At 42.5% G+C, this 20,684-nt stretch overlaps 1 protein-coding gene across 5 annotated transcripts in view; it reads left to right on the top strand.

Moving 5' to 3' along the window:
- The window catches only part of arhgef49 (Rho guanine nucleotide exchange factor 49), a 69,073-nt gene that overhangs the window by 38,143 nt on the left and 10,246 nt on the right, over positions 1 to 20,684 (top strand). For 3 of the 5 annotated variants that reach the window (XM_004568960.2, XM_004568961.2, XM_076874774.1), the window contains exons 2-4: positions 8,792 to 8,939; positions 13,051 to 14,693; positions 20,394 to 20,589. In XM_004568960.2, the coding sequence (XP_004569017.1) occupies positions 13,111 to 14,693; positions 20,394 to 20,589 (1,779 nt within the window). In that variant the 5' untranslated portion in view covers positions 8,792 to 8,939; positions 13,051 to 13,110. Of the gene's footprint in view, positions 1 to 7,142; positions 7,253 to 8,791; positions 8,940 to 13,050; positions 14,694 to 20,393; positions 20,590 to 20,684 lie in introns of those variants that run through there. The other 2 variants (XM_004568962.2, XM_012924043.2) reach the window with 2 other exon arrangements.

Here is a 20,684-nt window from a genome sequence, read left to right as displayed (position 1 = left end):
TACCTCCTCCTCACATTTCTAGATGCTTTTTTCCTCTTAATCATGTAGTTGTCACCCCCAGTGGGAGCTGACTCAATTGCACATCTTACCTGGAGCCTCAAAAGAGATATTTTATTTTCAAAGAATTATGACACATCCAGTCGTATTTGATGTGGAAAACTGGTTGAGATTCCCTTGAAAGAATACGTTGAAGCTGGAAGAAGAAACTGGAAAACACTCCACTGAAAACCTCTGTGGATTAGAGCTGATGTTTTTCTTGTTGTGTGTTGTGAGTGAAACGATTTGAAAGGACCGAGGTGATGAAGCTGATTCCCCAGGACATCACTGCTGAAAAGCAGACTCCTTTTCTAAGTAGTGTTTGTTTACTGTTGTTTTACCTCAAACCTCATGATATAGCGCAAGAAAATTTTAAGTAATGATATTTCTGATAATACAGAAAAAAGTCAACATTTTCTTGCTGCAGCATTTAAAAGTAAGTGAAGGTTATTTAATTATAACACGGCAATAAATCTTGGGCAGAGACAGCACAGTAGGTAGAGCACTCACCCCATGATTGGAAGCTCAGGGGTTCAAATCCACCAAACAGCTACCCTGAGGTACCCCTGAGCAAGATACCGTCTCTACGCACTGCTCCCCGGGCGCTGTATTGGTGGCTCCCCACTGCTTCACAGGGTGAATGGGTTAAATGCATCCATCCATCCATTTGCTTCCACTTATCCTTTTCAGGGTCGCGGGGGGCGCTGGAGCCTGTCATAGGGCAAGAGGCGGGGTACACCCTGGTCACCAGTCTGTCGCAGGGCCAACACACAGGGACAGACAACCATTCGCACTCACATTCACACCTAGTGGCAATTTGGATTATCCAATTAACCTATCCCCACAAGCTGCATGTCTTTGGACGGTGGGAGGAATCCGGAGTACCCGGAGGGAACCCACACAAACATGGGGAGAACATGCAAACATGTGCGGCAACAGTGCTAACCACCGTGCTGCGTTGGGTTAAATGCAGAGGACAAATTCCCTGGGGGATTAATGAAGTGTACAAAAAAGCCACTTTTTACTACAAGCCTCATCCAAGCACTTTTGTCGCTTTGTGTAACATTAACACACACTTACACTCAGATTCATGCATCAAGGGCCATTTGGGATTCAGTATTTTGCTCTAAGAATACTTTAACCTCCTAGGTTGTGGACATCACATTTTGGGTTATTTAGGGCCTGATATCCACTTACGAGGACATTATACTGCTACTATTCTAGAAACATTTTAAACGAATATCGTCATATGTGGCTCTCATTTTTCTTAGAAGCAAAAATTTGGTAAAAAATAAAAATCTGGTAATTCTTTGTTTTTACATTCATCGGGTCCCAATCAGCCCAAATATCAAAGAGAAAATCAAAATGCATGCCATGGAAGAGTTCGGGTCTTAGGAGGTTAATATGCAAACAGGAGTAGTTTGGGAATCAGACTGCAGATCTTCCAATTTTTAGGTGACCCGCTCTACCGCCTGACTCACAGCCGCACCAGTGATACAGCACAAGCTAAGTATAAGCACACAAGTAGCCTGGGTAGTGTTTTATCTTGAAATTTAAAGTAAAAGTACAAAGTTTACATTTTTTACACTTTAATTTAACAACAACTAAAGTTACTTAACCTTAAGCCTGCATTATAATGCAGCTAGCCAGAGCAGCTAGCCAGAGCAGCTAGCCAGAGCAGCTAGCCAGAGCAGCTAGCAATGCTCGTCGTTTGTTTACTTTTGGGTTGTACATCATCAGCTGCTAGCATCTCCTCCTTTGTAGCCTGGTTGTACATATGTTTCTGCATCAAGTGGTGAAACAGGTTTGTTGTTTCCACCTTCAGCAGCTTTTCAACCGTTTTCTTGCCTATTTTTTAAAGCACTGTGCTTTGTTGAAGGTTGTAGAGGCTCCCTTTATAGGTATTGAATCCTCACCTGAGGCTCTTGCTTTCAGACATGATATGACATTATGACACTTTGTGATTACATGAAAATTTATACTATTATTATTGCGATTGCTATGATATGGCACAGCAGTATCAAACATATTAGCAACATACTTATTGTGCTGTTTCTTTACAATTTCAAATTTTTCCCCTAAAATGGGATTAAGAGGTATAGTTTCTTGAGAGGATTTCAAGTCAACAAATTACATTAAAATGTGCTTGATTAATATTTTGTCCTTAAAAAGTTGATCCAAATTTTCTGTAACGGTTCAAAGTCCACTGCACATGTTCTCAGACAGGAAAAGACTACGTTTTCCACGAGGCTGCTCACACTCAGTTCCATCCAGACCCTTATCTTCTTTCTGTGATTAGAATTTCTTCAGCCTCCCTCTTCATTGCTTTAATTTGCATCTAAAACCATGTAGTAAACTAATCCTTCTAATAGAAGTAAATGTATAGACTCTGATTCCTCAGTGCTCTTCCCTCTTCTCTGTGCATCCTCCCCCTGACAGGAGAATGAGAGGCACTTCACTTCATTAGGTTACTAGTTTCTTATTACCTGCTGAGCCCCGCGCAGCCCTCGTCTTGCAATGTGTGTGTGTGCCCTGTCTGTCTGTCAAAGCAATGAACTCTAATAGTCTCAAATGTAAGGTGACTCATCTGGAATGAGCCATTGTTCTTGATTACAAATAAGACTGGGACCTCCATTATTTATTTCTACTGTTTTTATATATGAGAAACACAGTATATTTGATTTTCCATCATATCAGATGAAAAAAGTTTTAATTGATTCATTTTATATTCATTTTACCACACAGATTGCACTGAAACTCCTTTGTGTTCATGCCTCGAAATGCTTGCCTGCAAGTCAGAGTCTAAAATGAAACATTTCGATCATGTTGTTAGAATTAAGTTCTTTTTCCCAGATGAATTTCCTCTCTGGCTCAATCTTGCTTGTGTGCATTAATCTAAAATTGAAATGGCGGTCAGATGTTTCTTACGTAAGACACTGCAGATAAGCATCTCGATCAATGGACTTTAACGCAGAGGCCAGATTGCTCTGGAGGATTGAAGCTTGCTGTGAATCGACAGTTACAGGGATAGAGACGTAAACTGGTGGATCAGTGCATGGCTTACAAAGACAGAGGGCAGGCGAGCAGGAAAAGCATCACATCCAGGTCGCTTATGCAAAACTAGAGGCACATATGATGAATATTTCAAAAAGCAATGAGGTGTGTTTTGTTTTAACTCAGCCTGATTCATCACTGCCTCACAGTTGAGCTGCAGTTTGTTTAAAACGATTGCTGATTTGCCTAAATGTGTAAGGAAACTGTTATCGTGCCATAGCTTTCTTTATTTAGACAGACAACTTTTACCCAACCACCTCACCCACTTAAAAGAGGACAGAGGCAGTGATATTGTACACTTAGCATTTGGTGGTGATTTATTACTTATGAGCTTTCTCAGACTGCCTCACATTTACAAAGTCTGCTCCCTTGGTCACCGTGGAAGTCATTGTTGTTGCAGGCAGCTGTTATTGCGACTTCAGAGGTCTCTAAAACGGAAACCAGTCGGTCGTATTTCAGTGCCGCTTGTGAGTGCTGCCTTTGGGCTCGTGTAAAGTGAAATATCACAGCAGCCGCCTGTGTTGGAGCTGTATTGGAGTCTAGGCTGCGTGCTGGCACACAGTGTGTGGACAGCAGTCTGCCATTTTCTGCCACACGCTGAGTTGCAAGCGCAGTGTGTCTGTACATTCAAGTGCATGTGCACTCCCACGCATTTGAAGTACTCTAAGGCGCTGCGCTGGCTTGGCTTAGAAGACATGAAGATATATTTGAATCTGGCTTTGTCTGGTTTTTTTTTTTTATCGTTTTGTGCACAACGTTTTTTTTACTTTGTCAAAACAATCTTCGTGCAGTGTCTTGACTCAGCGCCACAGCTGATGTGAAGCGCAGCGTAAAGGACAACAAACACAAACAGATCTAATTGACTGTGAAAGTTGTCTTCAGAAGTTTACTGCCACAGCGCATCCAGCAATGACTGAGCTGATTTAAGTCGCTGTTTTTCAAAAGCATCTTCCAGATTTTCACATTCTGCTCCTTAGGTGACTGTCAAAAAGCCTGATTTTGAAGTTTTGAAACCAGTTTGGCCAGTGCGCACAGAGGTAATCGGAAAAAGTTGAATTTATCAGTCTCCATTTGTCTCACCGTGTGCCCTTGCTTGGCCTCGCTGTGCGCTCTGGCAAGTCTGTCACTCTCCTGCGGTGCCTTCCTGCAGCGCTTTCCAGCTGTGCTAACGCTGGCTTGCCTTCATTTCACACAGCACAGACCTTCTGATTCAGACACCTGCTGAGACGCAGCACACTTTGGCAGCAGGTAAACCTTTTCATGCCGTGTCAGGTTTAAGGGTGTTTAAATATTGTTTTCCCAGTCAGCCCGACCACCTCACAGAACGCTTGAGGGAATCTTTTCATAGTTTTTTTTAGACACCATCAGGACGTGAGGACCTTGATGTAACTTCCGTTTCTGAATGACAAATTTAAGTAAATTTTCTTAATGCCTTAAGTTTCAAAGTTAGGTAATTAAATCCACGACAGCAGCAGCACCATTACCCTAAATGATTTTAGCATGCTTGGAATGTGTAGATTTTGTTGATATCATTAGAAACTCCTGATTTCTAAAGGCTGGGCATTGGTATTATATTGGACTACAATATATATTATAGCTTTTATGACGCTTTTCTGACCCACTACTTTGCTTATAAACCTAGAATAACATATATATTATATTAATTCTACACCAAGTCAGCCACAATATTAAAACCACTGACATGTAAAACTCTGATCATCTCGTTACAACACAATATTGTTTTAGGAAACCTTAACTGCTGGCATTCATGTGGAAGCTACTTTGAAAATCTAAGCACAATCTGCCTAAAGACTGTTGGAGATGAAGCATTTGCCCTTATTTGATGAGGCTCTCCCCAACGTCAGTGGACCTCCTCAGCCCAGCAGGACAGTGCACTGGACATTTCCCAGGAACAGCTCGACAAAAGATCTAACGCACTGACCTGGCTTCCAGACTTCCCCAATTACAATCCAATCGAGCATTTGTAGGATCTACTGGAACAAGCACAATCTAAGGAAGGCTCCATCCAGCAAACCACGGGACCCAAAGGATCTGGTGCCAACGTCCCGGTGCCAGATACAGACCGCGCCCTAGTGAATGCCCCGATGGGTCAGTGCTGTTTTAGTGTCACATGAGGGACCTACAGTGCTCTAGTGTTTTTGCCTATTGGTGTGGAACATAGCAAAGGCACAAAGAGTAAAAAAGGGAGCTGCCAGACTCCCCAAAATGTCAAATCTGTAGCTGCCTGATTTTTGATGGCAGAATTTCTTGCATCTTGTGGATAAGGTTTGCAAGAATGAAAAGCTAATTATGCTGGAGTCTGAGCTATCGCCCTACTAGCAGTACAGGTCTGTAAGCAAAGAGTTTTTAGGACGCCTGCTGCAGTGTATTATATTTAAACCCTGAAAAATCTAGTCACAGATTCAGTGCTAACTGCTTATTATTCTAATTCAGTCAAAATGAGGCCTTAATTACTGACAGGAAGTGTTTTATTGTGTTATGATGCATTAGAGGCACATGTGACAAAATCATTGTAGATTTTAAACCAGTTTTGTTAGCTACATTTAGCTACATCTTTAATGTTTTTTAAAAACCATTGGCAAATTACTGGAATACACCGGGCAGGGTTGTGTTTAGTTCGGGCTTCAATGTGGTCACTGGAGACCAATCACATCTGCTTAGGACAATGCTTGGAATCCCACCAAATGTGGCACCCTGCTCTGGGTGGTATAAATTATATGACTAACAATGTAACTCAAATTTTTGGCAGAAGTTGCATTAGATTGTACAGAGCAGATGAGGAGGGCACGGAATAAGATAAGAAACTGCACAGTGAATACAGCCAGTTTTCAAAATAAAAGACTCAGGTGCAGACTGTGTGCTTTGCCTCTGCAATGCTCCTGTGGTGCTTTAAGCTAATATTTGTGTTGTCTTGTGCTGGATAAACTTTTATTGTTGTGTTTTTTAAAATAGATCACTCTTGTCAGCAGCAGGGATCCTGTTTTCCCTTTTTTTGAATCAAGATGGTTCTGATTCCTGAAAACATGACAGCAACCAGAATATGTTTACATCCTTTAATGTATCTGTTTTGTGATGAACTCATGGCATTTTCAGGAAATGTGAGCACTGAGGTGTGTGAATTAGTGTCAAGCTGAGAGGTTGCCAGACAGGCACACACATATATAAATAAACACACAAAGATGGACACACACACATAAATACACACCTGCACACAGATCTGGATGAGATAGACAGGCACAGTCTGCATGTTTGTAGGGAACACTAGGAGGTGTCAAAAACCACGAGCACATTATTATCACCTCTTCTACTACCGCACAGGATCTGAAAGACATCCAGCCTTCATCATTCAGACACATACGCACACACACACACAAAGAAAGAGAGATGAGTAATAAGACAGCCTACTCTGTCTGCTCAGAAACACTTCTGCATAGTTTAGGAGGTTCAGAAGCACCCATGAGGAGAGGATGAATGAAACGGGCTGGAACAGCAGGGAATTGGCTCAGTGATTTAAATGCTCGCTGGATAAAGACAGAAAAAAGAAATAAATAAATGGGTCACTTCAGTCAGTGGCGATAACCAATTTCTCATTCCCTTTCTGTAAAGCCTATCGGTTTCAGTGGGATTGTCAGAGCAGGGTTATTCCATGAGCAAAAAGGCAACGAGAGAGGGAGTATGTGTCACCCACTGTTTCGCAGTACTGAGCTTAATTCTAAGCATTCAAATCTGTTTGAAATCTCCACATCTGGGGACAAACAAAATGTGAATGAAAAAGCTGCATCATATTTGCCGGGAGGATCAGGAGCCTGTGTAGAGGGGGAGTGGGAGAAAAAAGGAAAAAAGGGCGGATCTACCCAAGTCCCTGCCAATCATCCAGCACTCCTGGGATGGAGGAGGGGAAGTGTGGGGTGGGGTTCATTTCTAAATGACAGCCACTTGTCACAGCTTTGGAGCCAAAGCACTCTTCACTTCCCCGCATCCTGCAAGGGGCAAGGGGGGGAAAGGAGACTGGGTGGGTGCTAACGTCAGAAATCATGTGACCTGAGCTTTGCATGAGTCTCTGGTAGATTTTCTCATCATGTGGTTGAAGATGGTGGAGGTGGATGGAGGTTTAAACAGAAGAGCTGGGGTTTAACACAAGGTGGGCCGAGGCTTTTTTCTGTTTTATTAGACTTTGTTCTGCATCAGGCCTGCAGATTCATTCATCCCAGTCTTAGATGTGTGTTATCAGGTCAGTCTCTGTTGTTTTTGGCCTGTTGTCCTAGATTACGTTCATGTCTGCTGGGTAGTAGTAATGTATGGAATTTACGTCATTTGCTTCACTGCTTTTATTGTTAGCTTTACTGCTCAAAAAATACCCATTACTTGAAAAGCAACTGGAGGCTGGTGTAGTTGCAAAGTGTTGTACGGTGGTTCCACACTGGATGCTGAAGGTTAACTAAACTTTGAGGTGCTTTGTTTGGTATGTTGTTGTGTGCAGATTCAAATATATTTACATGATACTGTTGAGACTGTTTCTTAATATATATTGTTATGTCATTATAATAGTGTTTCTTGATAAGGGCCCACAATATTTCAGGATCATTTTAAATAATCTTATTTAATTTGATTAATCGTTTGTGTTTGCTAAATGGATATTTAAACTTCAAAGTTTAATTTTACACTGAGGCTTCAAAGTAGGTCCAACCAGTATGGGTTTCCTCTCTTACTACACTGTAACTAATTGCTATAACAATGCACAAAACTGCATGTCCGTCTTTGTGAATACGCTTGACTTTTTTGAATTTTGACCCATTTGAGAAAAAAATATAGACAGAAAGCTATTTCACAATAACACGGTACATTACCTTATTTTCCTTGAGTACACCTGTAATTTATCTGAGCAAAGTTATGCTGCTTCAGTTCCTCAGTTAGTTTGTTAAATGCTTAATTGAAGTCATTAATTTAGTGTTATGAGGGTTATTTCACAGTACTTTGAATCATTTTATAATAATACATTGTTTATTGAGATTACAGGAGCATTAAAATACCATTCTCATAATAAGCAAAGAGCTGACAGTATTAAACTGCTAAGCTTATATGTCACCCATCACAGTGATGTAATATTTTTTTATTGGAAGAACCTGTTTTTGCAGATTACAGTAGTTTAAGTGTAAAATAACAGTATGTTGCTGGCAAATCCAGCTGTCTGGACCTAACATTGTAAATTAACAGAAAAATGTTTTAAATTGTGATTTCTAATGAAAAATAATTACTGTATAAATTGTCCTTTTGTAAATATATATTTATATATTATATATATATTCTCCTCAGAGTGTTTTTGAGGAAGTCCATGAACGACCCCTAACTGATTAAACACACACATGTTCTTGTGATGTGCGTAATTCAGGATGCTCTCTCCTGTCAGACGAACACTAATTATGTAATTGACTCAACATCTAATTCACTCTAAAAAGGAGGACTCGGTTTGTTTTACAGTATCAGGATACATCTGCTATTCAAGCCTGAAGTCTCTGATGCCCATTGTGTTTCTCTCCTTTACTAGCAGACCTTACATATAGCTGCACCTGGCAGAGCAATCGTGTTTTTTTACTCCAGGAGTTTATTATTATATTTAGAAATGGCAGCTTATTGATTGATGTCCTGTTTTTCTTGCTTTTCTCTCTCTGTTAACTTGTAGCTCAGGGCCACGTCTGTCTGGCTCATTGGACGCTCCAGACGGATAGCTGTGCTGAGGGGAGTCTGAGAAGAGGAAGCTGGGCACTGTGGGATCTGAGCCAATGACCTGTAGGAGGAGGGAAGCAGCATAGAGAGTTGATTAAAATGGGGTAAGTTTAGAAGATCAGACAGCATGCTGCCAGCAGGAACTGTTGGCTGAAACAAGAGGATTTCGCTCCAGAACTGATCCTTGCAACATGATGCTCACTGTTAGGTAAACTCTGCCCGATCAGAGTGAAAAGCAGATGTGCTGACAGCAGAATAAAGACACGCTTATAACACACTGATGATGTGTTTGCACATAGGCACAAATAGAGTTGTGGTCTTTTCACAGAAGCGACTTACTGCCATACACTTTATGTTTAATTGGAAAATCTTGCAACTCACAGAGTGAAGGTTTTATGCTAGATTTTCTTCAATCGTGCCAACAGAATGGGGTGCTGCTTAACTGAGCAAAAGAGCCAGAGAAGGAGGAACCTAAAGACCTTCAGTGTCACCAGTGGTTTAGACGCACAGTTTTGTGTTATATTAAGTAAAAGAGGATACAGGGATAAACTGTGTAAGCGACTGAAATAAGATAAAGTGACTCATTTTGTGTCAAATAGTGATATAATTGCTCTGTGTTTCAATAGGACAAAACTACTGACTGAAAACTACCGACCTTTGTCTGAATAATAACCAGATGGACATGGATTTATTTAGATACCTGAACAAAATATGTGGACCCCCAGTCTTAAAGTAGCCTCTTCTTTTCAGGTTTGAAGCACTGAAACTTGAATTTAAAGATTTACTCCAATTCACAAGAGGATTATCACCTAACACCGATGATGGCTGGTGAAGCCTTTCTTGCAGTTGAATTTCTTTCTGGTCCAGTCAGGGTGTGCACTGACTAGAGAAGCAACATCATTTTGACACAGGAAAGGGAGTTCCCAAATGGTGAATGTTTTTATAGGGAAGTTTTGATATTACAGTGTGACGGTATGAAGCATTTAAGTGGGTTAGGATGTTAAAGTTCGTGAGATTACAATTAGAAAAAGACTGTTCAAGTATGGCTTGTTTGGAAGGGTTTCCAGGAGAAAACCTCTTCTCTCTAAAAAGAACATGGCAAAGCTACAACTGAACAAACCACAAGACGTCTGGAACAACGTCCTTTAGGCACACAAGACCAAAGTGGAGATGCTTTAAGAGGCACAGTCTGGAGAAACTCAAGCACAGGATGTCAGCACAAATGCCTCTCACACACTGTTAAGCATGGTGGCGGAGGGGTGATGATTTGGGCTTGTTTTGCAACCTTGCATTGTTTGAGTTAACCATGAACAAATGTGAGGCTGTCTGTCTGACAGCTAAAGCTTGGCCCAAGTTGGTTGCAGCAGGACGATGCAGAAGTGCTGTGGTGAGACTGTAAGAAAACAAATACATGGAAAACTCAGTGAACTGAAAAGAAGAGAGGGCCAAAGTTCCTCCACAGCAATGTGAGATGCACACACACCTACAGACAATGTGAGGTATTCATACAGAAACTTATCAGGTTATCGCTGCTAAACGTGGTTCCACAAGCTATTGAATCATGGGGTGAACTTACAGGACTGCATGTATATGCCATTAATATTTGATTTGACTAGAAGTGACTGGCCTACTTCCAACTGGGAAATGCAAAACTAAATCAAATGTTCCTGAAATAGACACAGACCTTTTTGGCCATATAATTTTAAATTGAAGGACTCAGTAATACACAAACTGATTCATTAAATTGGAGATTTTTTTGTCAGCGTTCTCAGCAATGCAGTAACTCTGACACTGAATCCAATCATTTGATTGATTTATTTCCTCATTTTGAAGCTGTCCTCTCCGTGCGCTCTGCCATCATATCTCGAGAAATCAGCCCCTGTGCATGCTGGACATGGTGACTGATTTACTTCCCTGATGGTGGGGATGAATTATTCCTCAGTTAGCTTGGTGACAGAGGGAGCAGAGAGCGCGAGACCTCCAGAGAGCATTTACTCTGGCAGTAATTCAACCAGAGAAAGGCACAGAGAGAGGGAGAGGCACAGGCATGTCGAGCAGGATGCTCCCTGCTATTCAGACACTCACACGCAAGCTAATTTAAAGCCAAATTTCAGATTTCAGCATTTTTTTTCCCTCACAGCTGAACTGCGCACATGCATATTGTATGTGTCTTCTAAGCAGAATAACAGAGAAGTCACTCTAAGGCATCACTTAGTTTTGCAAGTAGTGATTTAAAACTGATTATAGAAATAAATCTGTTCATTTTGCAAAAAGAAAAAACAATACTGGATTTCTTTTACTTTGGGATGCAAGTAGGTAGTGAATGCACATACTTAATAACGATCAGATCATTAATGAAAAGAGGGCGTGGTGCACAAGAACCTGTCAGCCAAACATCAAGGATATACAAAAAACTATCAAAATGATTCACAGGCATTAAGATACTGATCGGTGTAAAGCAACAGAACATGCAAAACCTACAAAAATGGACTTGAAATAATGTAATTTCCCCGGATCACGAAGAATGACTCAGCCACATGAAGTAATATAACAAACAGAAAAAGCTGCTCTTATTCTACAACAAAGTGTTAGTCAATTCGTCCTTCTTTGTTGCATGTTTGCATTATTAAAACGCACAAATCTACTTTCATTTCCTTTAAAAAGAAAGCGTTGCCTAAACCAGCAGGACACAGGTTTACATGCTCGAGTGTGATTCAACCAGGAGTATTTTCTTACATTGCACTACATTTTCTTACATTTTTGTCATTGTCAGAGTAATCTACGTATGGGGATCCAAAGTGTTCAGGTAGCAGGACAGTGCATTTGAGATTAAATAAAAATGTAGTGTTACTTGTGCATGCGTGGTAGAGAAGCAGCATGCGACCTTGTGCAATGCATAACAAAAAATAGACAAAAGGAGAAGTCAGATATATCCGGCTTTAGATAATCACAGTACTTGTTAGTGCAATCACTCCACTCTTGTTTTCTTAATATGAAATATATAAAAATATCACCAGTCTCCTCCTTGTTCAAGATAAAGATAAAAGGATTATGTTTTTGTGAATGTGTGTCTTTCAGACTCTGCTGCTACAAGGATTCGTTTTATAAAAACAGATTCGTGCTTTTTTTCTGTTTTTTTGAGCATGTTCATCTAATTAGCAGCCAACAAATAAAATCCGAGGGAAACCGCCCACTGATTAACTCGGATCGCAGGGCTGCTTACCTCTAACCATGTAAGGAATGGCAATTTACTTATTACTGCGAAGCCTCGGAGAAGCGTGGCGGCCTGTTCGTGCTTTAGCATTTGAGAGCATCTGAGTCTGGAGATGATTTGGATTTTATTATTCACATAATGCATCAGGGATGAGCCCTCTGAGTCCTTGTTTCATAACCATAGTCATAATCACAGCCATGACCCTGCGCTACTCACTGTGATGTAGACCCGATGTGAGATATGGAGAATGAGAATTTGTATTGGGCGGTGAACTTGCTATTTGTACTCATTAAAGAGAGCGACAGAGCCACAGTACACCCGGTGCCATCTTGCCAACTGTCTTGGCTGCTAATCTGCAGCTATACTGTCTGGTTAGTCTGAAGGAAAAAAGCAGAACCATCCGCCAGTGGACTGCCAGGCAGTTATCTTCATTACTGTCCCCTCAGCTTACTGCTTTCTCTTAACATCACACTCATTTCCTCTTCATCTGTCTCATCTTTGTCTCATCTACTAGGGTTCTCTCATTTTTTTTCACTATCCTCCACTATCTGTCTCTCAATCTCATGTTTTAATAGCCGAAAAGCCAGGCAATAATCCCTCTATTATTATTCTTGCCGCAGAGAAAGGAAAAAAAAGAAATATCCCAAGGGGGCAGATAGAACGCCATTTGTATGATATAAATGTGATTACTCTGGTGAACGAACCAGGCTTCAGAGACACTGTCTCTGTGTCCAGAGTTGTGGTCATCCAGTACATGTGGTCTGTGTAGTCGCCAATGTGGCTGAAGAAGACTGATCTGTACTAAAAGGTCATTTTACAATCTACACTGAAGAGTAATGTTTCAATTTTGAGCTGTGTTATGATAGAGGAAACATCTAAAGTAATGAAATTCACGTTTGAGGCTGTGAGCTAATGTTCCAAGATGTGAAGTCATTTTGTCAATTTCTTGCTTGGGTCCATGAATAAAGACATTCTGTCCTTTCTCGTCTTCATTGCTGCAGGCTGTGGATCTCTGTACCAGCTCACTGCACGTCTGAGGGCCGCTCGCTCTGCCCCGAGCCATGCCAGACGTGAAGCCTCCCCCGCCATGTGACTACCCCTCTACCTCCTCCGTCGCGGCCTCTGCCGGCTCCCCTGCTGGCTGCACCTCTCCGCTCGACCTCGTCATGGACGTGGAGCCCTGCATCGCCAACCTCCCCTTGTCTCCTGACCCACTGTCCTCCTTCCCCCGGCACAGAACCAGCGTCCCTCACTATCCAGGGTTTCATGGTCCACCTTTTCCCCTCATGGCCCGGTGTAACAGCAGCACCTTGCTTACAAACTTGGGGCTCAGGTACTGTTCCGGCCAACAGGGCGGTCTGGGGATGGAGCCAGGTCAGGGAGCAGCCTGCATTCATACTGGAAGCAATGGCAGCAGGCCTTACAGGAGTATGGAGAACTTAAACTGGAACACTCTGGCAGATTCTGGTCTGTGCTCGCTCAGCAGTGCTCCCTACAGGAGCGTGGACAGTGAGTTTATCTTACGCTACACCTCCACTAGCCACTGGTATGATGGGTCTCCAGACAGCTCCCATGGGCTGGCACCCAACCCAGAAAGCCTGGCGTTTTACCCTCGACCCGGACTGCCCAGGAAGGACCTGCCACTCTTCCCTCAGTTGCTGTTTCCAAGTGGTGTGGATGAATGGGATGCGAGGAAGGGCCTAAGAGAGAAACTCCGCCTTCAGAGTGCAAGGTCAGCTGTTGAGCCTCTGAAGCCCCTCCCACTGCGTCCTACGGTGTCCCCGTGCGCTGTACCCATGGAACGGGAGAGTGTGTATCACGGGAAGTCAACAGGTCCTGTTTCCAGGCCGCCCACTACAATGCGCATCACCAGCCCAGAGGAGATAAAACAGGAGGTCTTGAGGCGTTTACAGCTCCGTCGGCAGAATAGTAGCCCCAACCTGGCTCTCCACAGCGCCCCATCCACCCAGCAGGCAGTTAAGACATCCTACACAACAGACAGTATTTCAGGTAACAGAAGCAGATCAGACTCTACATTAGAGCCTCGAAGACCTCCTTTGGGACGCTTGCATATACCTACTTTTGAGGAGTTTAAGAGGATGCGGCAGATGGAGAGGAAGCAGAACCTTGAGTCCACAGTGGATGCTACACCATCTGAAAAACCTGTAGCTGACCTTCAGCAAGACCTAGGAGCATCAGATGGTGTGATAATCCTTTCAGACCCTCATTTCGAAAAGCAGAGAGAAAATCCCGAGGCCATCACGTCCTCAGAGAAACGTACATTCAACACTGTGAACGCTAACGGCACTGCAGCTCCCGCTCCCTCCTCCATCTCTGACACCAGCACGTACTCTCCCATCCGCACGGGGCCCTCTCCACGTTCACCCCTGCCGCCCCAGGGTGGCTCGGCCCAGGAAAAGGCCAGCAACGTAGGAGGGGATGATGGGAGTGCCAAGCGTAGGAGGAGCAGTCTGGAACCTGCTGGGTCAGTTCCCTTTCCGCCCAGCAGGGAGAAGTGGGAACGACCCTCCAGCTGCTGCCCTGCTCTTCTGCTGGACGGGACCGAACTGTCTAGCTATGGAGCCAAGATCTATAAGATGAAGGATGGTCTCATTGGCTCTGCACTGGACCTGATCAAGAAGAGGTTAGTGGAAGAGGCGTGGCAGGAGAGAGAGGAGTGCTGTGTATGTGTTAGTTGTTGTAAAGTTAAACTTAACATGTTGTCTATAGGCAGTGTTGGGGAGTAACGGAATACATTTTAAAAGTAACCTTCCCAACACTGTCTATAGGTTAAAATACATAATATTGCATAATAGTGGTGGGAACAACCATGACTATGGAGTTGTTCCCTATTTGTCTGGCATGCACCTGCACACATATTGGCTCCATCACAACCAAAGATACATAATGTATCTAGAATATATCCTTATTTATTAGAGATCAAATGGTAAATGGTAAATGGCCTGTATTTATATAGCACTTTACTAGTCCCTAAGGACCCCAAAGCGCTTTACATATCCAGTCATCCACCCATTCACACACACATTCACACACAAGACCTTTGGGCTCAAGGAACAGGTTTATGATTAACTCTTAACTTGCAGTACTAGTACAGCAAAGTGTATTTTGTACATACAGTGGTGCTTACAAATAAGCACATTCTTTTAAAATCCAGTTAAATCTTTCTAATGGAGAAATTAAATCTCACAATATACATTATCCGATCCTTGTAGGGGCTTACAACCGCTGAAGTGTTTATCTGTAAAGTATATGCAGGTACACTTCCAGCGTTGTATCAGTGTATGCCCGTCCATCTGTTTAAGCCCGCACGTGCTGTTGTATTATTGATTTATCTCAGTTATTGTGATAACAGCTGTCGGAGCTAACAGGGTTGGCTCTGCAGACGAGACTGTGGGCGGGAGCCTGGCATGAGGAGGCAGTGACAGACTGGAGGACGCAGACTTGTTGTTTCCCTGGTTCTCCTCTCTCAGTGTCATCTGTTGGCTAAATAAATGCAGGCTTCACTCCACTGTGGTTCATTCTGATCAAGGACAAACAAGGGTAGGGTGTGTTTTACAGCACTGGGCACCCATTTAGGTCTTCTTGCAGTGTAAATATTAGACCCCGAACAAAGAGCTGCTTGATAAGGTCAGTTGAGAAATATAAACTCCCCCCCACCCCCCAACTGCCTGGTTTTGCTAAATGAGAGATAGACGGTATCTTTCCCTGCCAGTCTGGACTCTCCGCTCACTGTCGCTCCTTTGTCTGCACTGCTAGAAAGAATGATGGATGACTGCATGAAGGCAGCAGAAAAATATCTGCTGCGTGTGTGCGATTGTATAGATACAGAATATGTTCAGTATGTAAGAGAGCAGAGCTGTAGTCTAAGGCTGCAACTAACAGTTATTTTACTTTATTTTTACGATCAGGCTTTATAGACTATAAAAGCGTGAAAGATGCTCCAAGTGATGCCTTCAGCAGGCTTGTTTCTTTTCCTTTAATCTTTATAACAAGACCAGTATTAGCTAGCAGCTCAGTGGACCTGCATTTGGTCGCACTGGTTGTGAGCATTACAGCTATTATAGTTATTCTTTGTTAGTTTGAGTCTTTTGAATTATGATTGTATTTATGACCAATGCGAGAGACAAGTTTTAAGTTAAATTAGTATAAATATTATAATATAAGCAGAACTTTTTGAAAGCAGTTGACTCACAGTCTTGCAGACATCCAGAGTCTCAATAAACTCGTCGATCAGAGCCTCATCGGGGAGGTTGTGATAACAAATTTCGCCAAACTAACAAATACCAAAAATTAAGGATATTTCCTCTTTAATTGAAATGTATTTTAGTTATGTATGCATTGTTTTTCACATCCATTTTTGGTTTTAGTTGAATATTTGCTTAATACTGCTAAACACAAAGAACAGCTGAATCTGAGAATCTGAGACTCTTTAAACAAACTTTTAGGGAGACGTTGACCTGACCATGGGGCTATACGAAGCATGAAGAGATGAGGCAAGTGAGAGACGTTGGTTTTTGCAACAAAATTTTGTGGCATTCTTTCCTAAAAAATTCTGAACGCTTTGAATAAAACCCAAAAATCACAGTGACAGTAAAGGAAACAGTTTGAATGTCCCTGCAAAATTTCCCGACAGTCAGTCCAGCAGTTGCAGAGCTATTTCACTGTCTCCCGGTCCACTAATCAATTACTCAGCTGATGCTGTCAGCAGTATTACAGTGCTCGTAAAGCCCGTTCACATCTCCAGCATCCGGAGCGGATTCTTCTTTTATGTACAAAAAAAGCACCCATAATGCAACACACCCCGCACTCTCCTGAGATTTAAATACAGCCCGAGGCTCTGTGAATGTTTTAATACTTGGACATTTATTAGTTAATTAAACATGACAGTATGCTGTGTGATCGCTGCACCCCAAGGTATCTGACGTCCGTCGCGAGTCTCTTTGTTTAGGTGTGCAGGGCATTGTGTTTTAGCTGCGCTATTACAGTAATATTCATATTATTACACCTGGGAGCGTTTTTTCATAGGCTGAAGCATAAAGCTGCACCACTGAGTTAATTGCACTCTGCAGTAATAGTGTTATATAGAGACGTCAAGAAGAAGGCGTGTATGAGATTTTATTTTTATTTATATCTATTTTCTGTGTATTCGTCTCAATTGATCGCACTCGCCCAATCAGATTCAAAATGAATTAATTTGAGAGATAGATGGATCAGTGAAGGTGACAGCCAGGCTAATTTTGGTGTCACGCCGTGCAGTGTTGAGTGCTGATCTATCACATGCAGCGGTTTCCTGATAAATTAAACTACAGGTTATTGGATCCCATGCATCATCCAGAGTGTGACAGCTAATACTGTGATAGAAATGCATTTTAATGACAGTTTGTTCAACGGGAAAGCGATCGGATGCTTCAGAGCCGGGGGATTAATTGTATTGGGCTTTTTGCCACGCTTTGATTTGGACATCTTCATCTGCTGTGCTGGTGTTTCTTGAGAAACAACGTGCAGGTTGCCAGAGTTTCATGCAATTTAATCTGCAAAGAAGAAAGTAGTTGAGCTGAAGCGCACGTAGCTGCCACGCAGCATATGAAGGACGTTGAAAACATTTTTTTTTACGACATGTCCAGAAAGGGCTCAGCAGTTTAACTGCTTTGGGAGGGACAGAACTCAGAAAGACACTGTTATGTAAGAACCATTAGAGTAATAAGACCTCGTGTTAAGTCAGCACACACACGCTGAAGAGAAGCCAAAGGAAATTTAATAGCAGAGCTGGTGCTGAAACAATGAATCGACTGGTTCTGGGCCCCGAGAACACCAATGAATTTCTTATTTTTCTATTGGTTATTTGCCGTATTAATATCTTTGAGTTATTTTTTCTACCATTTTCCATCAATGTATGGATTAAACAAACAAGTAATGAAGCATTCACAAGCTGAATGAATACATACTATGACTACTCTATTTATGTAAGTTTAGTGGTGGCTATCACTGATATACCTACTGTGTGGGTCTCACTTGTGACCAGTTGGTTTTCAGACACTGTTGGGCTGTTTGTGGTGTCGAAGGACCTTGGCAGGGATTTTTTGGTCGATGTGGGTTGCAGGGTGTAGAACAAGCCTGTGCTTCCCAGACCTAAAACTCAAAGAGATTTAAGTCTGGGAAGATTAAAAGACGGGTCAGTGTAGAGCTTTCTCAGAGATTCCCAAAGGAAAACTGCCGTATAACGACATAATCAATCTTATTTATTCTACCAGTTAATGTTTTAATGTTGTGGCTGATTGATGCTTTGTTGTTGTTACTAAAACACAATGGAGAAGACATTTCACTCAACATTACAGTAAAGCTCGAGCCAGTTTTACTAAACTCTTGGGTCAAATTCTTGAGACTAACCATCCTCTGTTCTTGTCAAATACACGCCTTTGTGAAGAAAGTCAGTATATCAGGAATTTACAGCCTGTCTTTCCCTGTGAGGGCCCAGACATCATCGAGACTCCGTTATGGGTTGTGATCCCTGGGGCAATTAAGCTCGCGTAGCTAATAAAAAAAAATCACAAACACCTTTATTTTGAGTAAAATATATATAAAAATATGTCAAACTGATGTCACAACATTTTTTTTTACAATGATTGCAGTAATATGGTAGTATCCACACGTGGCTACTGGACCGTTAAGTTTAACAGTGCTGAAAAAACAAAATCAATATACAGCATAGCAGTTGGTTCTTTCTCCTGAAGTTAATGGCATAAACAAAATGTAAAACACCACAAATCAACATTTCCTGTATTATTAACACTTCATTTAAATGACTTCACGAAATCACAAAGGACTTAGAGAGAGGGACGGAATAAACAGGGTAGGCCAGGAATGAACATAGACTGTATATAAAAGAGGAAAGTACCTGTTGGTTTGTGAAGTTCTGTTTCCAAGCCTCAGTGTGATGGTTTTGTTGAGCCAGAAATGACCATATTTGGAGAAAGTGCTAGTCAGCTAACTAGCTTGCTAGCTAGGTTAGCAAGTAGCATGCAAAGACAGTATCGGACAGACACAGATACTTGCTAATCAGTGCTAGCACATTCAAATATTACTAAAATTTAATCTTGAACAAACTGTTAGAAAAATTAACCACACAGGAAACAAAGTTATTTGTCAGATAATAATATTAAAAATGTTTCACAAGGAACCGAAACTACAAGTGGGTCCAGTTATGAAGCTTGCAGATAGCTACCAGCTACCAGTCCGAATGTTAAGCCTTTATAAAGGTTAAAAGGTTGACCACATAAACGTGCAGACTTCTTGTGCTGGCGTAAAGTTGTGCAGTTCAGCATTAGATTTTATAGCGACTTTTGGAGGGCACTTTTGTGCCGCCTGTGTATAATTAGCTTTTAAGTTGTTTTAGTCCATTCTCCGAGTAGGGCACATTTACTGCATGGCTCGGCCGTAGAGTAAATGTCCCCTAATAAACTCAGTGTAAACGAGCTCTAATAAACTCATTGTACTCATTCACTGATGCGTTAAGTGAATCACAACAACGATCCCTGGCCACTTTTAAGGTGCACATCTTGTGGTGGATTTGTATTTGCTTTGGTCTGTTTGTTTTCTGCTATTACAAATGCTCGTATAAGTCCCCACAGGCATGTATTTGTGGTTTGTGTGTTCAAGGATATGCAATTTCCAGTGTAGTGAAATTCCTGTGCAGCAGTTTGTCACTGTGTGCTTTTTTGGGATGTCACAGATCTCATGCTGTCTGTGTGCAGCAAGAACGAATCCCCAGTTGTCAGACAAAGGAATGAAAGAAAACTATAATGCCTCCACGTGTTTGTGCGTGGCCGCGAAAAGGCATTGTCCCCGTGGTCCGTGGGGTTCAGGTGTTAATGTCTGCTGGTGGGCCTAATTACTGTGCTCCTGAGGAGGAGCTTAGGGTTGGCGGGTGGGCTTTGGTGGCCACAAAAAGAGGAGAGGGATTGATTTGGAAGTCTGGGTGGGTAAAGGAGGAGGTGGTGGTTGGGTGGGTGGTGGAGAAGACATAGCAGGAAGAAGAAAGGCATGTGAGCTGGAGAAGGAAGACTGAGGAGTAATGAATGACAGAGATGCTGTAAGCAGAAGAGGGCTCTGCCAGAATTATAATTTCCCCCTCTTCCTTCATTCAATACCTTTCCCACACGTCTTGTTCCCTCCTCTTTTTCTTCTATCCCCCTTATCCTTTTGCTTTCTATTCCTTCCCTTTCACCCCCCCCCCCTCCCCACCCTCCCAATCTCCCACCCTTCTCTTCACCCATCTCTCTCCCTCCCCTCCTCTCTACGTCCATCTCCCTCCTCTCTTCACCAGCTGCAGTGCAGAGATCTCCGCCGAGACCCCCGTCAGGCTGTCAGGTGACCGGGACGGAGGCTGTGACATCACCGCCCCCTCGGCCGACTGTCAGCCCTCCGCCGTTGCCATGGCAACGTCGGCAACGGCCTGCGGAGCCAAGGCTGGCGAAGAAGCACCTGCAGGAGAAGGAGGAAGAGAGGAAGCAGGAGAATGCGTAAGGATTCTTTCTCTCTCTCTTTTTTTGTTTTTCATGTCTTAACAGCGTTCCCCGTGCGCTCCTTAGGTTGCTTCTGCTTTCTGCCGTTGCCT

Source organism: Maylandia zebra, linkage group LG16, assembly GCF_041146795.1.
Source record: "Maylandia zebra isolate NMK-2024a linkage group LG16, Mzebra_GT3a, whole genome shotgun sequence".
Classification (NCBI taxonomy): domain Eukaryota; kingdom Metazoa; phylum Chordata; class Actinopteri; order Cichliformes; family Cichlidae; genus Maylandia; species Maylandia zebra.
Note: the sequence above shows the minus strand (reverse complement) of the source record. Positions and strands in the feature narration are given on the sequence as shown.